The 16,709-nt window shown below is 35.0% G+C and overlaps 1 protein-coding gene across 1 annotated transcript; it reads right to left on the bottom strand.

The window, feature by feature from the left end:
* Positions 1–790: 790 nt before the first annotated feature.
* LOC127970732 (calcineurin B homologous protein 1) lies at positions 791–10,351 on the bottom strand. Its single transcript, XM_052573426.1, has 7 exons — positions 10,016–10,351; positions 7,691–7,763; positions 5,305–5,385; positions 3,854–3,981; positions 3,145–3,206; positions 2,097–2,219; positions 791–1,394 (listed from the first exon to the last, which is right to left on the bottom strand). The coding sequence occupies exons 1-7, from the start codon at positions 10,080–10,082 to the stop codon at positions 1,341–1,343; spliced, it is 588 nt and encodes a 195-aa protein (XP_052429386.1). The 5' UTR covers positions 10,083–10,351; the 3' UTR covers positions 791–1,340.
* Between the last annotated feature and the right edge of the window lie 6,358 nt (positions 10,352–16,709).

Here is a 16,709-nt window from a genome sequence, read left to right as displayed (position 1 = left end):
CAAAGAATGAATTTACATTTTCATTAAAAACCAATGCGAATATACCAACAAGTGGGTGGGCAATAAGCTAATGTTCCCTGTTGATGGCTTGGGATTCAGACTCGACTCTTTCTTTTGAAAGAAAAAGGCTGCATCCAAAAACTTAAAATTTTGAAGGTATCATAGATGTTTCCTTTATTGCATTTGATATCCCACAATCCTGTGCGTTCCATTGTGTGACAGTTAAGCTAAAAAAATAGAGATGACATCTGAAAGTTGCAATCGGTGGTCAGTTTGTGTGTAAATGTATGTTTTTGATCAACGTTTTCCACTTTCGATGTCATTTCTAGTGCAAAATTAATGTTGCAGTAATTAAATATTGATATAGTTAGCACAAAAGCTCTCTAAATTTTGCTGTAGATCATCAAGCCGTTAGGCTGCTTCAGAAGTCTGTCTGAAATCAGTTTTCATTCATTTTTTACATTTTAAAAGATGTTTTCATTCACACTACACACTGTTACACACTACATGAAAGGACATTTTAAAAAATCCATAAAAGGGGCACTTTTAAGATGACCAGTGAATTTCATTCCAAAAACTTTGGTGTGCATCACATCTAGTACGGTTTAATACTCTGTTATCATTTCTGGGAATGTTGCATTGGCAAGTTTTGGATGCTTAAACAGATCTTATTTTTGTTCGATACCGCAGTGACACCGGAAATTACACGCTTCACCTTTAAAAAGTCTTGGCTATCTATATGTTATTTAAAAATGAAATTGGAGTGTAGAATAACTCAAATACTCAAATGAACCGCTTCTCTTCTCTTTATTAGGCATTTAAAGAAAACTTAAATTCAGAGAAAAATACATTTTTCTGAGTTAAGAGGCATTCAGCTATTTCACTCCCTCTGATGTGTTGACTTAAGATCATTATAAATTACGAGAATGAAGACAGCCTTATCCACCCTTATAATGAGGTATTGTGGAACAAAATATTATTTCTAGGGGTGAGAAGGAAAGTTTCTCTGAAGATTTGGCCTTTAAGTAGGTGACGAATTGTGCATCCGTCAGTATCAATTTCAGTGACAGCTTCGCCATTTGGAAAGTTTTAATAAGCTGCTTTCACAGCCGGAATAAATAGAATTTCACAAGATAAAAGCCTCTGTGACTTTTGAGAATAGTGAAGGCACTGGATCCGGCCTTCTAGTGCAAAAGCAACTCAAGAGTGATAGATGATTGAAACAAACGTAACATGATGACAACATGATCATGTTTAAAAAGGATGAATCAACCCACAAAGAAGAATCAGGTGGCGTGACACTGATGGTCTCCAATCAGAGTTCAGAACACATTTGGTTTTCAGTGAAGGAAGCGGATGCTCATCTTCTGTTCGACATCCACTTTTTCCAATACCTGAAGAGAGAAAAATAAATAAATCACCCCAAAAACTTTGGAATCATTCAAACACTTTCATATTTTTAGGGGAACAATTTAGCATTCCATCACTTGCTCACCAATGGATGCTCTGCAGCGAATGGGTGCCGTGAGAATGTGAGTCCACACGGCTCATAAACACATCACAATAATCCACACTCCAGTCCAATTAATGTAAAAAAAATTATTAAATCCATCAAGACATTTTTAACTTGTTGCTTCCAGTTGAAAATGAATTTTCAAGCCATAATATTGCTTTCTAATATGTCCAGCTCAAACACCAAATATTTTGGTGGATTTTGATATGAGAGGAACTTTTTCACTGGAGGAATAAATGATGCTTATTTTGGCATGCAACGACGGTTTTAAGTTAGAGCGCCTTTACAATGGGTTTGTTTCTCACAAACATGTGGCTTTCTATTCACAAGATGTTAATTGATAGAATAGAGTTGTGTGGATTACTTGTGGATAATTGTGATGTTTTGATCAGCTGTATGCACTCATCCTGACGGCACCCATTCACTGCAGAGGATTTACTGGTGAGGAAGTGATCTAATGCAAAATTTCTGCAGTTCTGTTTCATCTTGAATGGCCTGAAGAGGAGTACACTTTCAGCTATTTATTTTTGAATCTTTGGGTGGTCTATTCTCGTCCTATACCTACTGCTTTTCCTGGCATTACCTTGGTGAACTCGCTGAATGAGATACTCATGTCTCCATTAGTGTCAGCTTCCTGGATGGTCCTGTCTGCAATGCTTCCAAGTTGCTCATCAGAAATATTCACACCAACCATCATTCTCAAAACCTGGAAAACACGCAAGTTTGAGTCTCTGTTTTACTTCTATTCTTCACATTATTATCTGGGGCCATCAAGTGGCTCAAGGGCAGACTGCAATTCCCCATGCATGCATGCACTTTTCCAAATTACTTATTTCCAAAGACTCCTGAGGTTCAAAAACACCATCTACTGAAACAAACCTGCAAAAAAGGTTCATTCTGGATTTTATAATGAGTGTTGACCCACACAGTAATAGTAAAGTAATACAAGTATACTAGATGCAAGTCTTTACATTTTATGAGACACACTGCATATGCTTCCTAGAAGTTAATTTTTCATTAAGTTGTTTATTTTTTTCAGGAAAAAATGGCATGTGAAATTCCAATGCTCCCAGAGTGGAATAAACCCAGCAAAAACAAAAGAAATCCAACTATGAATGAGTAAAATAAATATATGGTGTACCTTTAAGGGGGTAAATACAAAGGGATTTGTTAAAATAAATGAATTTTCCCAAACGGGAATGAATAGAAGGATAAGCATTCCCATGGGCTTCTAGACTGATTACACATTGCAATGATAATTCAGAAATATTTTGTAGCTACATCACACAACAGTATAAAACGGTTTTATACGTTTTGCATTTGTAAAATGTTAAAAAATATATTTACAAGCCTTTCATAGGTTTGTATTATTAAAAAAATCTAGTAATATGTACAAGCAAAGAAAATGTTTAAAATATAACAGTAGAATATCATGGGTTAATTCTGTTTCCATGTTTGACAGGAAAGTAAAAATGACATGTCCCTGAAGTCCCCTAAGCCTGATCTGCTGTCTGCTGTGGAGATGAATAGCTGGTTTCACATGGCAAGGGCAGGTGAGTCAGTGGCTCTTTGTTCAGATCGTACAGAGCGTTCTTTTGTCAGAGACGGGACATTAAGCACAATTCTCTTACCTGTAGCAGTTCATCTCTAGAGATCTTGTCGTCTCTGTCAAGGTCGTATAACCGAAAAGCAACTGCAAAAAACAAAATATTATTAAAAGCTTAAAGTCGCATCACTTTGTGCAAGATGAACACACTGCAGGGGCTGGTCACAGAGAACTGGTTTCCTGGGCAGAGATTAAGAGCAGCTAAAGCATGTTTACAGGATCCTTAAAAAAAGAGCAAGTTTAAGACCAGGATCTGTTCAAGCGATTTGTTTCCATTTGGGAAATGACTTTTTGCCTGCTTTTAAATGCTTAGAGACTGCTCCATTCTTGAAAGCTTTCAATGCATCTGTTATTTGGCCATTAAGTTTTTAAATGGGATTAAATGAGTTTCGTACTCATTCATTGTCTTGAGACTTTTCAAACTTAATAGCTTAAAGTGGTAATTAAAAACATAACATTTAAAAATGTTCATGGAGGTCCTTGTTTAAAATGGTTTTCGATTAGAATACGTTTTAAAATGCTATTTTATTTCTGTGAAGCAACGCTGAATTGTCAGCATCATTCCTCCAGTCTTCAGTGTCACATGATCCTTCAGAAATCATTCTGATATGCTACTTCGCTGCTCAAGAAACATTTCTTCTTATTATTAATATTGACAATGGTGCTGCTCAATATTATTGTGGACACAAACAAAACCTTGACATTAATATGCGAGGTGTTTGAGCTGGACTCACAGAGGAGTTTGTTGGCCCTGCTGTTGAGCGGCTCGCCAGAAGTCGGGTCTTTGTTTTTCTCGTTATCCTCCACAGGACGGAAGTGAGCCAGAGTCCTCATGAAGCCCCTGAAGTTCACCTGATCCTCACTGAAATACATGAGAGAGACACACAGAGACTTTAAAACTGACCACTAGTGGCCGACTGATGTGGTTTTAATGTGTGCAGAGCCAGACGCTGTCCCAGACAGACTCGCTGATGTCTAAACTCGAAACTGCTGTCCCACTTTAGACTCAATGTTTTTCACTGACGTGCCCACAAGGTGGTTTCTTGAGCCCACAGGAACATTCAAACAAACCACGAGATACCAGCCACACAATAGAGACAGTAATGATAGGGTTTACAGAAGTTACTGAATGTGATTTCATACAGTATCACTATTACAGCCAAAAATTCACACAAACAATGTTATGGAAACTACATTTTCTGAGAAACGGAGACAAAAGTTATGAAACCGCTCAAGAATTTGCCCTCAAACCCCAACACCTCCCCAACCACCAAAATAATTTAGAAGACGGAAATTGAAACCTATTATTTAAACCATAATTCATTGTGACATTATTTTCATAAACTGTAACGGCATTTCCCCCATTTTTTATGACTGTTTTGAAAAAATCAGTTCAAAAAGGTCAGTACATTTTGTCTTTTACAGTACACTTTTATCTGCTAGGAAATATTAAACTAATCAAAAGTGACTGTAAATATATTTTTAATTATACAAAAAATAAAAATATTTCACATAAATGCTGTTATTTTGAACTTTATATTCATCAGAAACCTATACTTTTTTTTGTAAAACTTTCTAAATAAATAGGCAGCACAACAATATTGATATTAATAAGATTTTTTTTTTCCTTAAGCAGGAAATCAGCACATTAGAATGATTTCTGAATTTCCATGTGACACTGAAAACTGGAGTAAAGATGCTGAAAATTCAGCTATCATCACACACAGCTGTAATAGTTCAAAATATTACGGTTTTTACATTAATTGTCTTAAAACTTATTTTCATAAAAATCGTTTCCATTCCTAAAACCTTTCAACAGTAGCGTGTAAATATATATTCATAATTAAAACATTTTTTGTCATGAAAACAATGTCACAATGACAAAAAAAACAAAGATACAAAAATATTAATTTGATTAACCCAGGTTCAAATTTATTATTTTCTTATTTTTATTTCTTTGCTTTTTGTGTGAAATACACACACATATTTCTCCTTTTCTCATTACCCATTAGTCTTTTCTTTTCCATTTACTTCTATTTAATTGCTTTCTTTCATTTGTGCAGTTCATTGTTCTTTGTAAAAGCAGAAAACAGTATTAAATCAGATCTGTGTGTATACACTGTATTATACTGGTGCAATAAAAGATGGAGCTGATGTTTCAAATGTCACATGTCAGGTTCCTCACCCCTCTGGGAAGAAGGCATTAATGATCCGATCGCCAAGAGGATTTATGGCCAACTCGGGAATCCTCTGGAAGTCTTCTCGGCTGAGAAGGAGAAAAAGAGAGGTAGAGAGGGGTTATTATTAATCATCAAGTCAAGTTGAGCTTTAGTGTCATTCTGCTACATGTGTGGACATACAGTGAAACCAAATGTCATGCCTCACAGGACCACAGTGCTACAGACAATCATGAAGTTAAACAGTACAAACCCATATATACTCTATATAAACGTTTACCTATACATAAACTAAAAAATACAAACTATACGAATGCTTCACATAATACTATACCTATAAACCGCTAACCTACTGCCAGATAAGTTTCAGGTTTTGCACACGGATACACCGACAGAAACAAGCCGGGTGCATACAGTAACACGAGAGACCGTCCTTATTTAATAACACATTGATTATTCTTATAAAACTGTCCTTCTCGAATGAAAAGCTGTTTTCCTTGGTGAGAAGCAAAGCTGCTGAAAACCTGACATGGTTTGTTTGTTTTCAGGCTTTTTACTTTGAGGCAGTAAGAGTTTTTCAGTTTGCGCACGTCTCTCTGTGCTCACTGGATCACGTAACATGTAATAAAGCAGGAAAGCCCTTCCCTAATTCGGAGAAAATGGGACTTGTTAAAAGGATACTTTGACGTGTACCAGCCTTTAAATGGCTGATATGAGTAATGGTGAATACTGTGTAATAATTACTGTGCTCAGTTAGAACTGTAATCACATCACAATAATGAAAAAGCAGTTTCATAATGGATTATTTCTGGGAGTAACCTTGTCGTGCATAAGGAAAGTCACGGAGTGACCTCCACATTAAGAAACATCACACACCTCGCTCTGATTTCTGAGACTGTTTACTGTTCAGACATGAGCCAGCATCTCTAATCTCAGCCTGACGGATGTTTGGGGTGATAACAAGAACAGAAAGTCATCAACACTGGAGGATTTTTAATATTAACCATATCGCTGATGACGTTTGTTGAACTAGCCATCTTCTCAGCTGATTTCAGACCACAGAGGATGTTGCGATTAAAAACAAACGATTAGAACAAGAACACAACTTGTGACTTCTGCATATTTGGTAAACAGAACGAGTTTAGTTTCATAAGACACGTCACAGAAATGATTTACAAAAGAGTCCGTTTTCAAGTAAAAAGTTGGGATATTATACACTTCCATACACAAGTTTGGGGGTTTTGAAAGAAGTCTCGTGCTCACCAAAGCGACATTTAAGCAAAAATGCAGTATTAATGTGAAATATTATTACAATTTTAAAAAGCTGTAATCTATTTGAATTTATTTAAAAACTTAATTTATTTCTGTAATGAAAAGCTGAATTTTCAGCAGTCTTCAGTGTCATGATTCTTCAGAAATCATTCTAATATGTTAATGTTCTTTACAACAAACATTTATTTTACTATTATTCATTTTGAACGCAGTCGTGCAGCTATTTTTGTGGAAATACATTTTTTCAAGGTTCTTTGATGCATAGAAAGTATAAAAACAGCAACAACAACAGAAAACCTTTGCAAGATTATAAATGTGAATAAAAGATATCAATTTAATAGACCCTTGCTGGATAAAATGAATAATTTCTTTAAAAAAAAAAAAAAGTTTAGGTAAGGAATAGTTTAGGTAGTTTCACCAGTTTTGCAGTGCATACAGTTCTTTTCTCAAAAAAATAAAATAAAATAAAATAAAATAAACTAAAATAAATAAAATTGTTTTAATCCTTCAAAACACACCATCGTTTATTCTATCTGGCTATGATGACATGCATTAAACTTCCATTAGAAATGCTATCAAATCCATTTCAAGTATCAAATGCACAACAATTAAACACATTGCAAAACTTGTGGACAATGTGTGTGATAAATGCTTCATTTATCACCTGGATTTAACCATCGCCACTGTGTTATGGCTTTCTCATCTTCTTTATAACTACCTTTCATTGATCATAATCTCAGTGTGTACAGGTTAGTTATGAGGACACACAGAGGACGTTACGCAAACAACTTTGGCACAAGGAAATACACGCTTCATAAGCTTCATAGCTTACAAGGAATATTTACAATAAAAGTCATATTTTTAGCAGTGTAATAGGAAAAACGTGTTTCCTCGCAGTCAAAACTCAAACACTGATCTATCCATTCCTTAACAGATTAACTTTCAGAGCCTGAGGCTGGTGAGAATGTTAACAAGAGAGCCAGAAAACATTCAAGTGGAGACGATCAAAGGATGCTCAGTAAAAGCGAGCATGCAGACGTAACAATTGGCCAAAGGTGTTACAACAACACGCTGTTAAAGTTCATTGTTACTCAACACGTCATTCAGTGGCGTATGTCATACCTGAGCGCTCCATTTTCTCCTTTATCGAGACTGTGGAAGCGGCTGTAGAGGCGAGTGATCTGACTGTGGGAGACTGGAAAACACAAACACAACAAGGTCTGGTTAAGGAAGGACAGTGAACATTCAAGTCACAGATGTGATCATCAGATGGACAGTACTGGGTAAAGCTTATCTGAATGACCTTACACCAGAGATTTCTCAAACTCGACAAGAGATAGTGAACGTCTCGTCACAGAAGAGTTATCACCTTTAGATCAGTGTAGACAGGATTTACGAAAACCATTTAGACACAGACACGCTTAAATGTTGAAACTTGATGCTTATCATTTCAAAATAAAAAAGAAAAATATGAGAGTGACAGTGCTTTAAGTAAATACAGATTTTTTTTTTATAAATACAATTGTACTTTGCATTGGCTACATATTCTATAAAACTAAAACAAATGTGTACTTTTATATATTTTAATTATAGAAATAAATGTACTTTAGATTTAAGCAAGCAAGTAAAAAATAAAATACAAAAAAAAAACTAATAATTTTTTTTAATATATATTAATACAATATGCCTAATGTCCTGGAAGTAAATATATATATATATATATATATATATATATATATATATATATATATATATATATATATATATATATATATATATATATATATATATATATATATATAAATAAAAGGACAAAATGTAACAAATATCCTGGAAGTAAATAAATATTTTTTTTCCTATTTTGTTATTTTTATTATTTTTTTCTATAAATAAGCATGTGTTTATTTAGGCTAATATATTACAAATATATTCTGGACTTTATTTGTTCACATTTGTTTTGTTTTTTACAATTTGTTTTCATAAAAAAAAAAAAAATCAAACCAAATGAATAAAGACAAAAAGGAACACATTTCCTAAGACTGGTTTTGATTCCAGCTTTGCTGTTTTTGCATCTCAAACTATTTCATAAGGTGCATCCTGGGATACTTGATGTATAATGGGCACTAACTGGATTATTTCCCTTCACTTCAACACAATTTAGCCAAACTAAATACATTTGTAAAGAAATCATTGTAAACTGAAACATCCAGTCACCAGAGAAAAGCTGCTTTGGCAGAGTCTGTATTCATGGAAAGCCAATTACTGACCACATCACGGGAACATCTTCCAGAACAATTCAGACTTTGATCAACACAGGTAAATGAGGTGAATGAACACAGAACCATTCCACATGATGAAGGAAGTCACACAGTGACGTTCAGCCAGGAGTTAAAACACAACCACATAAAGAGAAGCGGTGTGAAATCCTGGCTTCTGCCCAGTAGGTTTTCACACCAGAGGACAAGAGCGGAAAATAACAGACAATTACAAGAAGGAGAGCACTTTATGTGGCTTTGAAGGAATGTAGTCAAATCTGGGTTTACAAGCATATGAAAAACACATGCATATAAATCTTGGCATTAGAAACTATGAATATTAACAGCTATTCAAAACATCTAAAAAAAAACCTTTCGAGCTTGGTATGTGTGATCTGCAAAATAAAGACTAACATATAACCCATACAGCTCCAATAATGTATAAAGCGTATCCCCAGTCTATTTCTAGATGTTGTGGGGGTGGATGTTTCTCTCCCTGTGGTTCATCCGTATACAGAAGGCCGAAGCACAGAGACGGCGGAGACTGGAAATTATATTCCCTCATAGCATTTTGTAGAGCTCGGACTGCAGTTGCACAGGTGCACATGGTATCATTAAAATCGAATTATTTACATCAGTGAAAACACGATCCAGACATAACTGCACCCAGTTAAATCCATTAAACATGAATGCATACTGTAATTCTTGTTTATATGCACAAACACAGTTGCAGCTTGTAAGAGATATGCATCAGTTGCCCCTCAATGCACGCCCCACTCATATCACAACACACACAGACCAGATGTTATATCGCTATCTAGGCAGTTGAAGCATAACATTCTCTGAGCTTCTTATTAACCAATAATATAAATTATATATATATATATATATATATATATATATATATATATATATATATATATATATATATACATTTTTTTTAATTATATATCTATAAGAGAGTGTATCTTGGATCCTGTAACTGGTTCCACCAAGTCTTTCTTCAAGATGCAAGCACAAAAACATACTTCTAAAATAGTTTTAGAAGGCGTTTAGTCATATATCATTACATCACAGGACACGAAATACTTCCTAAAAAGCTCTGTATTACATGTGTCATCATTTTCCAAACTCTCAAGCGATGTCTATATAACCCAGAAACGCTATTAATCCACCCGAAACCGCTACTTACATCCAGTTTCTTTCTTGATTTCTTCAATGTCCTCTTCTCTGAGTAGAGATGAAGCTCTGGAGCCCATGACTGCTGTTACTACTGGAGTTCAGCTCGAGCTAACGCATGAAATTCACTTCTGAACACCAAACATAGAGCTCTATAAAGCTGTCGGAGGAACGGTCGGCCTTCCCAGCTGTGTGTCCCGCGTTATCAACCTCCAGCTTCTTAAATACGACCGGTTACGGAGCGACCCAAATCTAATCTAGCGGAATAAAGGAATAGTTTGAAGGGGCTAAGCTAAAGGTTGGTCTGAGTGGAGCTACATGACGTCTGCAAATGCAGGAGTTTCGGACACGCCCATCGAATACTGCGCTGTGATTGGTCAGTACGGTTGTCCGTCAACTGGGCGGGATTTAACGGGCCAGGTGTGTGGTGTGCTTTCTGCTGAGGGTGGAACACAAAATTCCTAGAAATCGCATAAAGCAAGTAGAGTGACAATGAAATGGGGATGCCATATAAGAAAAATGCAGCATTCACAAAATGAGAACAGCACAAGAACTGAAGGGTTACACAGAAAGCCATTCAAAAGACAATACCATATAAATATTTAAACTAATCGAATCTCATTTCTCTACAATTTATACCTTTTGGGTCTTAAAAAGTGCTCCTATTATGGATTTCAAAAAATTACCTTTCATGCAGTGTGTAATAGCTCTAAGTTAATGAAAACGAATCGTTTGGGAGTCGTTGAGCAAATAAGGTAAAAATAAATGCATATTATAAGAAGATGAAAGTGTTTTTTGACCTTGCATGCATGTCAATCTGTTGTTGGGGGCTCCCAAATCCCAAATGTAGCAACTCATAATGTGATAACTGCACATAATGTAACAAGTATTACATTATTATTTAATTAAAATGTTCATAATGTAATAATTTTCTCAAAACATAAGAAAATCTCAAGCTCATAATATAATAATAATTATTATTAAATGTAATTTTTTTTGTACATAATGTTATAGGTTATTGTATGAGAAATGTATTACATTATGAAAACACTGTGGCAACAAATAATGTAATAACAGTTCATATCAGTTCATAATACCAGAACATAATTTGAAACAATTATTATTATGTTTACAATATCATAATTATCTTTCAATATAATACATCTGAGCACAAAATTATCATAGTTTGATTAAAAGAAAATTAAGCTTATTAGGCTACACTGTGAACTTTTTATATATAGTAAAAAAAGCTTACTAATTTTGTGACTATGATATGCTTCATTTTTGAGATATAGGCGTGGTTTCACAGACAGGGCTTAGACTAAGCCAGGATTAGGCCATAGTTCAATTAGGACATTTAAGTAATTTTTATAAATGTGCATTCAAAAAAATTACATTAAGTAAAAACATTACTGGTGTGCATTTTGAGACAAAATAAATGCATTGATTTATCTTAAGATCAGTCAGAGCAAGTTTATTTCAGTTGAAACGGCTCAGACGTAGATTTTAGTCTGTGAAACTGAGGGATAGTCATTTAAATGGTTGTTATAAAAACTTCTTTATATTGTACACAAATGAATAGGCCTGATGTGTTTATAGTTTTGGTGATATGATCAGTTTATCATGTCACGCACAGTTTAGGGAGCTAATCATTCTCAAAAAAAAAAAAAAAAAACTCCCAAGAGCACCCTTATTTGGACTGTAATGATAACATATTTGGAAAATTCTTCTGTGCATATTTACATTGGCGCTCTGGAGAGCATCAGATGTTACTATTTACAAGGTTTGCAGCATTGAACAGTGTTCTCTCTCTCTCTCTCTCCCTCTCTCTCTCTCTCTCTCTCTCTCTCTCTCGCGTTCTCTCACAGGCTAAATAACAGCACAAATATTTTAACTGCGCCTTATACTGTGCTGCTTATACTTTATTATATAAATATATAATTATGAAAAAAATTACAATATTTTTGGTCAGTTTATAATGTAATATTTCTCATAATGTAATAATTGTTACATTATAAGCTCAATATTTTATTACACTTTGAGAAAATTACTACATTATTATTGTAATAAAATGCTCATAATGTAGATTATTACATTATGTGCAGTTTTTACATTACGTGCAGTTATTACATTAAGAGTTGCTACATGATGAGGCAGTTTAAAGGTAATGTATGCAGGATTGACACTGAGTGGTTGAACTAGGCCTTGGAGTCCAAAATCAAAATATCTTCAGACTTGATGCACACACAGGTTGTCAGATTGATGATTGGCAACCCGGGCTGCTGGAATACTATTGGGTAAACTGGCAGTGGGTGGATTTCATGTTTCTTAAATATCTGCAAACATATTGTGGTATTTTTATGCTTTAGTAGAGTCAAAATCTTACATACAGCACCTTTACAGAAATACACTTTAAATCCTGATCTTCACATCTGGCTGAAAATAAACTTGCTTTTGTTGTTAAAAACTCAAGTATTATTATTATTATTATTATTAGTCCAACATTATTATAGTATTATTTTATAATAAGTATAAATTATTTTAAGTATAAAATAAAGATTTTTTTTCTAGCAAATTATTTGAGTTAGTATTAATATTTTGAAAGAACTATTTTCATACTTTGTTTTTAATTGTTTATTTTTTGTTAAAGTTTTAGTTATTTTATGTGCTTTTGTATATTTTTTTTTAATGATTACTATTTAGGTTTTCAGGGTTTTTTTTTTTGTAAATTATTAATACTTTTATTTATTGCCATAGCAATCTTAGTGCTTCAACCTAGCAATTAACTGAAATAAGTTTAGTTTTTCCTCCATCTAATATCTATATTTTAGATTTATTTCAATTAAGAAAAACATGTTTTTAATAGTTTTAGCTTAACCCTGGATCAGACATTAAATTACACTGAATTCATTGTAGCTTGTTTGAAACTATAGTTAAAAAAAAAAAAAACACACCACTGGGTTGTTGACAGATACACTGATTATTTGGTTTCACTTAGGTTCACCTGTTTGCTCAATACTTTCTTGGTATCAACCATGGATAAATCAGACAGTGACTAACGGAGTGTTGTTGGTGGAAGGATTCTATTGAGGACACGGGAAATAAAAACTAGAGACACCAATCGAAAAATGTTTTGCTTGTAACAATTCAAAAGGAAAATGAAGAAACACTATATTTCCTAATAAGTTGTTAGCATGGCACACAACATCTTCCTCAAACCAAAGCAGTGAAGTACATTCAACCTCATGTTCACTTTATAATGAAATTGGAATTAAACTAAAAATATAAATTCAAACTAAATCAAACCTAACGACCAACATAATAATGGCACATATTAAATGATTTCATCTCAAAGACTCCTGACGCGTGTTGCAGGGACTAAAGACCATCAGTGCCTTGGGAAATAAATCTTCTGCAGAGATGAGAGCGTGTCAGGAAGCAGCAGTCAGAGCAGATAATCATGTGATCACTGGGCCGGAGAACAAGGTTCGGAGGACCCTAAAACGAGTGAACGTAAGGAAAGCAGCCGGACCTGATGGGATTTCTGGCCGCGTTCTGATGTCCTGCGCTGATCAGCTCGCTGGTGTGTTTAATCAAATCTGTCCTGATCCCTGTGCCTAAGAACAATAAACCTTCTTGTCTGAATGACTATCGTCTAGTTGTCCTCACATCAATAGTCATGAAGGTCTTTGAGGGACTGGTTAAAAACTACATTTGATCCTCCATCCCGGATACTTTGGACCCTCTTCAGTTTGCCCCAATAGATCCACTGAAGATGCCATCTCTCACATCCTGCACTCTTCTCTCACACACATTGACAGCAATAACAGGAGCTATATAAGGCTGCTATTTATCGACTATAGCTCAGCTTTCAATACTATAGTCCCCATCTAGCTTGCTTCTAAACACTTCACTCTGCAACTGGATCCTTGATTTCCTCACTGGAAGACCTCAAGCGGTGAAACTAGGCAAGTACACCTCCAGCTCCATCACCCTGAACGTAGGAGCCCCACAGGGCTGTGTCCTGAGTCCCCTGCTCTACTCTCTCTACACACATGACTGCGAAGTCTTCGCACAGTTGCACATCTATAATTAAATGGTGGTTCTGGGGCTAATTGACAAAAATAATGAGACCACATTCTTGGATGAGGTAGAGAAACTCACATCATAGTGCCAGGACAATTGTCTCTCTCTGAATGTGAGCAAAACTAAAGAGCTGATTGTGGACTTCAGGAAGAGACAGCAGCAGCCCCTGCACATGATTTGGACTACTCACATTCAAACACAGGTTAATAAAGCCAGGCAAAGACTGTACCATCTGTGACAGCTGAGAAAATTCAGGGTGTCACCAGCAATCCTAAAAACTTTCTATTCAGGGGCTATGCTCTACCCTCTCTGCAGGACATCTACCTCAAACACTGCAAAAGCAGAGCTGTTAAAATCATCAAGGACTCCATCCACCCCAGTAACCATCTTTTCATTAGCTGCCATCTGGTAAGCCTGATGGCAAAAAAAATTGAGAGTCTAAGGAGTTTCTTCCCCAGGCCATCAGGCTCCTGAACTCAAACCAGCCTCTTAACATCACTTAATGTTCATCAATTAAGAAAAACATGTTTTTAATAGTTTTAGCTTAACCCTGGATCAGACATTAAATTACACTGAATTCATTGTAGCTTGTTTGAAACTATAGTTAAAAAAAAAAACAAAACAAAAAAAACAGCACTGGGTTGTTGACAGATACACTGACTATTTTTTTTTACTTTGGTTCACCTGTTTGCTCAATACTTTCTTGGTATCAACCATGGATAAATCAGACAGTGACTAACGCAGTGTTGTTGGTGGAAGGATGCTACTGAGGACACGGGAAATAAAAACTAAAGACACCAATCAAAAAATGTTTTGCTTGTAACATTTCAAAAGGAAAATGAAGAAACACTATATTTCCTAATAAGTTGTTAGCATGGCACACAACATCTTCCTCAAACCAAAGCAGTGAAGTACATTAAACCTCATGTTCACTTTATAATGAAATTGGAATTAAACTAAAATGTGATCACTGGGCCGGAGAACAAGGTTCGGACGACCCTAAAACGAGTGAACGTAAGGAAAGCAGCCGGACCTGATGGGATTTCTGGCCGTGTTCTGATGTCCTGCGCTGATCAGCTCGCTGGTGTGTTTAATCAAATCTGTCCTGATCCCTGTGCCTAAGAACAATAAACCTTCTGCATAGTTGGAACTTCCTTAGTGTATACTCGTTCTGTTTTTCTTTTTCCTAAATTCTTGTACTAGAAATAAAAAAGATCTGCAATGCATTGTGATTCTGAGAAAAATTATCTTGAATTCATTATCATAAACATGTTACTTTACACAGCGCTGGTCAGAATGAGCCAATCAATTATTATTAGGTAATAAAGTCATTTTATAGATGTTTTGCTGTGGCGGGTTTCAATTTAAATAACATTTGACATATCTTAGCCTTTTAGCATACACATCTCCTCTAGATGGCAAAAAAAGTTTGAAGGTGACACAAATGTGGTTGAACAACAGAGGAATCAAGCGCCCACTAGAGGAGAAACAGCGTTGTGTGTTTGCGCGGCAATGCTGCCATCTACTGCACGGAGAGGGAAGTGTGTAAAACAACAATAAAACAATGGGAAAACATCTATTCGTTTAGATAGGATACAAATATGCTCATTACTTAACAATCTCAACAACTATGAAAATAACAATCCACAAAATGTATGTGGACAAATAACAGATAGCCTCTAACTGTCTAAGTTGCATAAACCAGAACCAGAAATATTAAGCTGGAAGGAGATGTGGAAAATTACACCAAACCTCGGAAATAAAACAAAAGAAAGCAAATAGTTTAAATGAATAAATAAATAAATAGGCTACACTTTTAAAATAGCAGTGGTGGTAGATTTATTATTATTATTATTATTATACAAAACAAAGGTGAAACAAAACATTCATCACAAAACAGCTATTATTATTATTACTAAATATTTGAGCATAAATGGCAGAGAGCATGGGCGTAGGGGTTTGCAGCAGCATATGTGTATGGAGTGGAAGTCCAAACGCCTATTACATGCTTTCATGCAGCTGGGTAAATATTGACGCTGGTTACTTGCCTACATAGATGCTCTCATCTCATTTGAGAGAGAGAGAGAAAGACCCCCTGGACTGAAGAAATTAAAAAGCGGTTGTCATATATATTATATTTAACAAAAAATGCTTTTTCAAAAATGTGTAAAAAAAATACATAATACACTGGTAGAAAATTATATATTATATATATATATATATATATATATATATATATATATATTTTTATTATTATTTTTTTATTGTTGTTTTGTTTTAAAATACAGGCTATATTAGATTTTTTATTGATTTTAATATGTATTGTAATTTATTTTATTTTTATTTATTTATTTTTGTTGCATGGCAATATATTGCTTATAGTTTATGTTAACCAATGCATTAACTCATTGGTTCCCAACCCTATGGTCCCTGCTCCTGGAGGGCCCCCAACACTGAACATTTTGCATGTCTCCTTTCTCTGACACACCAATTCCAGGTCTTGACTTGTGGAGTCTCTACTAATGAGCTGATGACCTTAATCAGGTGTGTTTGATTAAGGAGATGACTGCACTGTTGGTGTGCCTCCAGGACCAGGGTTGGGAGCCATTGCATTAACTGAT

Source organism: Carassius gibelio, chromosome B13, assembly GCF_023724105.1.
Source record: "Carassius gibelio isolate Cgi1373 ecotype wild population from Czech Republic chromosome B13, carGib1.2-hapl.c, whole genome shotgun sequence".
Classification (NCBI taxonomy): domain Eukaryota; kingdom Metazoa; phylum Chordata; class Actinopteri; order Cypriniformes; family Cyprinidae; genus Carassius; species Carassius gibelio.
Note: the sequence above shows the minus strand (reverse complement) of the source record. Positions and strands in the feature narration are given on the sequence as shown.

Excerpts from the sequence above, each read along its gene's own strand:
- LOC127970732 (XM_052573426.1), bottom strand. The coding sequence starts at position 10,082 with ATGGGCTCCAGAGCTTCATCTCTACTCAGAGAAGAGGACATTGAAGAA. Across the intron at positions 7,764-10,015 it reads AATCAAGAAAGAAACTGGAT|TCTCCCACAGTCAGATCACT; the intron begins GTAAGTAGCGGT and ends TGTGTTTTCCAG. Across the intron at positions 2,220-3,144 it reads CTAGAGATGAACTGCTACAG|GTTTTGAGAATGATGGTTGG; the intron begins GTAAGAGAATTG and ends CGTGTTTTCCAG.